Genomic DNA, 7,505 nt, shown 5'->3' with positions numbered 1-7,505 from the left:
CTCTAACTGTCAGGAAGTTCACTAACGTTTAACTGAAAACTCTTTTGATTTAATTTCAACCCGTTGGTTCTGGTCCGACCTTCTGGGGCAACAGAAAACAACTCCGCACCATCCTCTATATGACAGCCCTTCAAGTACTTGAAGAGGGTTATCATATCACCTCTCAGTCATCTCCTCTCCAGGCTAAGCATACCCAGCTCCTTCAACCTTTCCTCATGGGACTTGGTCTCCAGACCCCTCACCATCTTTGTTGCCCTTCTCTGGACATGTTCTAGCTTGTCTATATCCTTCTTAAATTGTGGTGCCCCAAACTGAACACAATACTCTAGGTGAGGTCTAACCAGAGGAGAGTAAAACGATACCATCACTTAGTGGGATCTGGACACTATACTTTTGATACAGCCCAGAATCTCATTTGCCTTTTTAGCTACCGCATCACAGTGCTGACTCATGTTCAGTGTATGGTCTACTAAGACCCCTAGATCCTTTCTTCAAAAGGGAGTATAGAAATGTCAGAAAGGGTGTGTTATCTAGCTGCAAAGATTTCTGCATTTGCAAGTAAACAAACTGCACATTACAAGCAGGTGTAGACATATCACAACCAATGTTCCCTCTAAGCTGTAGAGTCTTGTGAGCAAAAATTCTACTTTGTGAGCGACTGGCATTAAAGTTGTGAGCGAACGATTTGGCTGCTGCATCAATTAGTTTGCTCTGGAGCCCTCCTTCCTGAGCTGAGACAAAAATGTGTGAGCCGGAAGCTAAAAAACTGTGAGCTATGAATGTCATTGACACCAGCACTAGCCAAACTTAAAGCTCATCGCCCTGAGCCAGATAGGCCAGGCTAGCCTGATCTAGGGTTACCAAACCCCCCCGGGGGCGGTAGGGTATAAATCCAATCCTTCTTCTCTTCATCTTCCAAATACCAAGTTCAAGGGAAGCTCCAGATTGGGGGGTGGCTGGGCAGAGAATTCCCAGGGCCCCCACCACCACCACTCACCCATGTGTCATCTTAATTCCCCCCTGTGCATCCTTCCCTGCCCTGCTCACTCGCCCTCTCACTGCCTGTTCTCACCCCCATCTGCAGTAGAGGTGTGCAGTTTTTTTAAACCGGTGTTTTTCGGTTCAGGTCTGTCGGACCCGAAAAAAAATGTCAGGATTTCTGAAAAATCCCAGATCTCAGTACCAGCACAGTATTTGGTTCTGAGATTTTCAGAAATCCCGAATTTTGGGGGGGTCCAATACACCCAAGAAGAAAAATACTGGTAAAAAAACCCCAGGCTGCAGGAAAAGCCAGCCCCAGGGTCTGCTGTATACTGCATTGGTCAGGCTGCACCTGGAGTATTGTGTGCAGTTCTGGAGGCCTCCCTTCAGAAAGGATGTGGACAGAATGGAGTGGGTGCAGAGGAGAGCGAGGAGGATGATCGGGGGCCTGGAGACCAAGCCCTATGAGGAAAGGCTGAGGGACTTGGGAATGTTTAGTCTGGAGTAGAGAAGATTGAGGGGGGACAGGATTGCTCTCTTCAAGTAGTTGAAGGGCTGTCAGTTACAGGAGGGCAGGGAGCTTTTCCTGTTGGCAGCAGAGGAGAGGACTCACAATCATGGGTTTAAATTAAGGGCGGGAAGGTACTGGCTGGATCTTAGGGAAAACGTTTTTGCAGTCAGAGTTGTGCAACAGTGGAATTGGCTGCCCTAGGGAGGTGGTGAGCTCCCCCTCCCTGGCAGTCTTTAAACAGTGTCTGGAAAGACACTTGTCAGGGATGCTCTCGGCTGATCCTGAACTGAGCAGGGGGTTGGACTTGGTGGTCTTAATGACCCCTTCCAACTCTGTGATTCTAGGATTCTATGAGATCGCACCCCACGGCATGCAGGACAGCGGCAGGCAGATCCTGGTGTTGCTGGCTTCTCCTGTAGCTTGGGAAACCAGCCCCAAGCTGAGCTGGGGGTAACACTCTGCTCCCCTGGGCACAGCTGATCCTCTGGTGGTCTTCCCAACAAACAGCTGAGAGACAGGACCGATCTGCTACTGCCTCTCTGCCGTTTTCAGACCTACATGGTAATTCCCGGATATATCCAGGATTTTTTTCAGGGATTCTTTTTGATTTTCCCGAGAAAACCCGAATATATTTTGGATGCCTAAATATACCCGAAAAATACCAATAAGGTATATTTTTGAGTATATTTTTGGCTCAGGTAGATTCGACCTCACACCCCTAATCTGCACTGTCCTCAGCCCTTTCCCTGATGGCACGGGGCAGTTTGTGCAGCTGGATGCATGGGTGGCAAAACACTCATAAGTGAGCAGGCAGGGAGATGGCATGCTAGGGACTGTCAACAGCAGTGGGACCCACCAGGAGCCGTGGGCCCCTGGCAGCTGCTCCACCTGGCCATGTGCTGACGCCAGCCCTGACCAAGTCCCTCATTTCTCATACTCCCTGCCCAACCTCTGTCCCAGGGCATATTTTTATTTATTTATTTATTACATTTATACCCCGCCCTTTCGTCTGTGGCTGGTTCAGGGCGGCTTACAACAGGATAAAAACAACAATAAATAGTATAATAATCATAAAAACTATGTAACAATTACAACATTAAAAGGTGCTAACAATAAGTAATATTGTTAAATGGATAAGTTCAGCATTACATTTGGGATGGTGCTCAGACTTCCGTGCCATCCTGGTGGTCGATCTCGATCTAATATTATGCGGGTAGCTCAGGCTGCCTCAAAGATTTCAGTGGACAGGGCATTCTCCCGGGGCAGCTCCTAATTGAACGCCTGGCAGAACAGCTCCGTCTTGCAGGCCCTGCGGAACTGCATAAGGTCCCGCAGGGCCATGATCTCCCCTGGGAGCTTGTCCCACCAGAGAGGAGCCACCATCGAGAAAGCCCTGGCCCTGGTTGAAGCTAGTCTGGCATCCTTTGGTCCAGGAAGGGTGAGTTGGGGTTGAGACCCTGATCGCAGTGCTCTCTGGAGGACATGTGGGGAAAGGCGGTCCCTCAGGTATTTAGATCCCTGATATTCTGCCATACACAATGCCCTCCATCCCATTGTTGGTTTTTCAGCTGCCAGGCTCCGGGTTTTATTCATGCTTTGGAGCCAAACTTCTGCTGCCGTTAGCCTCTGCTGTGTGTCCCTGCCTCTGATTTTAGGTCTGGGGGTTTGCCACTTCTGAGAACTATATAGATGCTCCACCATGCATCATCTGAACCATTGCAGGCCTTGACAGATAAAAAATAGGACAGCAGTTGGCTGGCAGATTATTCATTTCTCCGGACGTACTGATCTAGCTGTAGATCAGTTTGGTGTAGAGCCAGTTTGGTGTAGTGGTTAAGTGTGCAGACTCTAATCTGGGAGAACCAGGTTTGATTCCCCACTCCTCCACTTGCACCTGCTGATGTGACCTTGGGTCAGTCACAAGCTCTGGCACAGCTGTCCTTGAAAAAGAGCAGTTTGTGTCAGAGTTCTCTCAGCCCCACCCACCTCACAGGGTGTCTGTTGTGGGGAGGGGAAGGGAAAGGAGTTTGTAAGCCACTCTGAGAGTCCGAGTGAAGGGCGGGGTATAAATCCAATCTCTTCTTCTTCTTCTTCTTCTTCTTCTAGAACCAGAGGAGAGCGATCCAAAGTCGCTGGCTAATAACAGAGAGGCTTGCCATAGGCAGGGAGCCAGACAAAAGAATCTCGTAGGCGGGTGAGATTAAAATAAAACCTCGGGGAGGCTGAAACAAATGCACAGTCTCACGTCAAGCCAGATGATAATAAAATGCAAACAGTTTCTTTCCTCGGTGGGCTTTTGGCAGATAGGCAAACAAGGTTAAGCCAATTAATCTCCGGGAGCCGCTGATGATAAATCACAAATGCCATCTTAATAAAGGCAGTGCTTGTGGGGGGAAAGGCTGACTCTGGTTGCCTGTTGTTTTTAAGTGTGCGTCTCTGGTCAGCATTTCAAACTGGGGCAAACAGAAGTGTTGTGAGGTAGAGAACATGCGAGGGACTTGCTGTGAGAGTTTCAAAAAGTTCGTCGGTGTTGCTCCTACGTCCCGTTTGGGGCCCAATTGTTTTTCAAGTGGTTCCAAGAGTGCCATAATCGCTGTGGTAGTTGCTCGTCAAGCCCTTTCATAAAATGCATGAGAGAGAGAGAGAGAGAAGGAAGGGTAGATGACTCATTACGGATGCTTTCTAAAGCACTTTCATTGTGTAGAAGGCTTAACTGGATGCGGCACTGGGAATTCTGCGGGCTGATCACAGGCATTTTATTTATTTTTTCCACTGACAGCAACCTAGGGCCCCAATTCAGCTCCAGACTGCTAGACATAGGGGAATGGAAATGTAATCCTTTCTCTCCCCGTGGAATTGCAATTTGTCCCATTGGGGAAGATGTACAGGCACCGATATCATAGCCCGTTTCCTCCAGTGGGATAAATAGCACCGCAGGGCCATTTCTGGTGGAGCTAGTGGCATTAGGGGAGAAGTATTAAACCCAAAGCACTCACAGCGATCTTGAAATGGAGAAGGAAATAAGGAAGACAAGCAAAGGAAGAAAGTCGTGTACTAATGGTTGACTTCAACTACCATCACATTGATGAGGCCCAAGTGTGCTCAGATCTGGAGAAAGAACCATAAATTTTTTGATGCTGGGATGTATCCAACCATAGCACTAAGCAAAGTTTGAAGCCAGCTTAAGTTGGATTTCTCCAACAGAAGAACCACTCAGGCTGGAGGAAGACTCCTTGGTCTTGAGGAAAACTGATCACTTATAGTGGGGTGGATACGTTCCACCATACATGGTGGATACATTCCACCATAAATCCACCATTCCACTGTTTAGGGAGCAGTTTTTCATGGAACCAGCTAGAAATGAGGGGACCCTGGTTCCAAGTGGTACTCAGGGCCTGCTGTGAGATGTTACTTTTGTTAAATTGACTAGGAGCAGCGACCCCCCCCCCAGTGTTGATATGTTCAACATAGAAGGATGCTGCAAAAGTCCAACACAACTTGACTTCAGAAGAGGAAACCTAAAAAAAAAAAGAGAGCGGGGTTGTTTAAAAAAAAAAGCGTAAAGGAAGGGTCCGATCCCTTTGGGTTGTTTGGAAATTATGTAAATCCGCCTTAATCGAATATGAGTAATATGTTTCAAATGTGAAAGGTACCAACAAATCTAAGAGGAAACCAGTGTGGTTCTATTTGCAAAGAGATGTTGGGAGGAGCCAAGCATGTACCTCCCCATCTGTCATTTAGCCAGGCTGAAGGATGCTGTATAAACCTTAGCTGGATACTGGATACAGCCAGACAACAGCCATATTAAGGTGGCTGTTGTTATGATTATCTTTCTCATTGTACAGATAGCAAAGTAAGACTGAAGTAGAATCATCCCATGGCCAAGGTGGCATCTGAATCCAGGTCTTCTCAGATCAAAGTGAAGTATTGGGGAGGGGCTGATGAGATTTGGTGAGAGGCTCAGTGGTAGAGTATCTGCTTTGCATACAGAAAATCCCTGGTTCAGTCCCCAGCATCTGGTGTTTAAAGGACAGGGAACAGATGATGTGAAAGAGACCCTGGAGAGTCGTTGACGGTCAGAGTAGACAGTACTGACCCTGATAGACTAATTATCTGAATGAATATCTGAATCAGTATAAGGCGAGTTTCATGTGTTCGGGATTTTGCGCATGATTGCTCAACACTCATTCATTCTTGATATGTAGCTTTCATCTTTGGCTTTAGAAGCATGTTCAGAGCACAGATATGATGATATGCAACTTCAGTTCACATGATTTTCCACTGTAAATCCTATGTACAGGCACACTTGGATTTACTAGAACTTGGATTTACTAGAACTTCTGTTGGCCGATAAGAAAATGTTCGCAGAGCAGAAAACTCTAACATAGGCAGGGGTTGATTAAAAAAACAAACTACTGTTTCTGGGGCAAAGTTTCTATGTTATGCAATGAAAATACGAGCTGAGATAATGTCTAGTGCATTATTTACTCAGATTCTAACCTTTTATCTGTAGGTGTTTTTAGATAAGCAATGTATTGAGAGGTTTTATGTAGTAATTAATGTTATATTCGTGTTTTTAATCTGTTGGACTCTGCTTCTGAATGACTTGTGGGCTGTAACAAAGAGTGAGTGAGTGACTGACTGACTGACTGACATGAGGATTTGACATACATCTGTCTTCCCTTTCACATACTTTATATTTGTAATCCTTGGGACCAATGTTCCCTCTAAGTTATGGAGTCTTGTGAGCAAATATTCTATTTTGTGAGCTACTGGCATTCACGTTGTGAGCGGGCGATTTGGCTACTGCATAAATTAGTTTGCTCTGGAGCCATCCTTCCTGAGCCAAGAGAAGAATCTGTGAGCCGGAGGCTAAAAAACTGTGAGCTAGCTCACACTAACTCACTTAGAGGCAACACTGCTTGGGACTGCCTTGCAGTGTAGGTCATTGCCATTGCCGCTACCTTGCGGGTGGTGTTCGCCCGGCTTACGTGACTCGTCCTGCTTGTAAGCCATCCAGGGCATCTGCTTGGCCAGTGAGAGATGCTGAATGCTTGGTCTTAGATTGGTCTGATCCATCGTGATTGCTCTTTTTTTCCACCCACCGTTGTCCTAACTTTTCTGTAGCCATACCTTCCTAGAAAGTGGTTCTGTTAAAAGAGTCCCCGGACAGCAGCAGATCTCCAACAGGAAAACCTTAGCAAAGACAGCATATAATGTCCTCATTGCCTTCGCAATGGTACTCATTATGTGGAGCACAACGGGGGGGTGAGGGGGACTGTTGTTTTAATCCCCTTTTTCACCAACAGGAAAACCTTAGCAAAGACAGCATATAATGTCCTCATTGCATTTGCAATGGTACTCATTACGTGGAGCACAACGGGGGGGACGGGGGACTGTTGTTTTAATCCCCTTTTACGGAATGGTTCTTTGCTCTGTGATCAGAATCCCTGCCTTGCCCGGCGCCTGCCCTAGCCAGAGCCTTTAAACGCCCACACAGCCTTTCTCTTTTCCTTCCAGTACCCGATGGTGGCCGACTTGTTTCACGACGGGAAGGATGCAAAGGCGGGGGCCCTCGGTGGGAAGGGAGCTTCCTCAAAAATCAACGTTCGCTCTGCCCGCCCGACTGTGAAAGCTGCCAACAAGGAGCATAAGAAGACCGTGGGGCACCAGGTGAGACATTGCGCTCGGACATAAGGACATAAGAGAAGCCAATGTTGGATCAGGCCAAAGACCCGTCCAGTCCAACACTCTATGTCACACAGTGGCCAAAAATACCAGGGGCCATCAGGAGGTCCACCAGTGGGGCCAGGACACGAGAAGCCCCTCCCACTGTTGCCCCCCCCCAAGCACCAAGAAGACAGAGCATCACTTGCCCCAGATCGAGAGTTCCTATCTATACCTTGTGGCTAATAGCCACTGATGGACCTCTGCTCCATATGCTTATCTAATTCCCTCTTGAAGCCGTCCATGCTTGTAGCCGCCACCACCACCTCCTGTGGCAGTGAATTCT

The 7,505-nt window shown here is 47.5% G+C and overlaps 1 protein-coding gene across 1 annotated transcript in view; it reads left to right on the top strand.

Moving 5' to 3' along the window:
- The window catches only part of LOC107114963 (unconventional myosin-Vb-like), a gene marked incomplete at its 5' end in the record, with an annotated part of 93,467 nt that overhangs the window by 77,527 nt on the left and 8,435 nt on the right, over window positions 1-7,505 (top strand). Inside the window, one exon of the mRNA XM_015416570.1 lies at window positions 7,013-7,165. Coding sequence (XP_015272056.1) covers window positions 7,013-7,165 — 153 coding nt within the window. The remainder of the gene's footprint in view (window positions 1-7,012; window positions 7,166-7,505) is intronic.

The sequence above is a fragment of the Gekko japonicus genome, unplaced genomic scaffold (genome assembly GCF_001447785.1).
Source record: "Gekko japonicus isolate JY-2015 unplaced genomic scaffold, Gekko_japonicus_V1.1 scaffold3633, whole genome shotgun sequence".
Taxonomy (NCBI): Eukaryota; Metazoa; Chordata; class Lepidosauria; order Squamata; family Gekkonidae; genus Gekko; species Gekko japonicus.
Note: the sequence above shows the minus strand (reverse complement) of the source record. Positions and strands in the feature narration are given on the sequence as shown.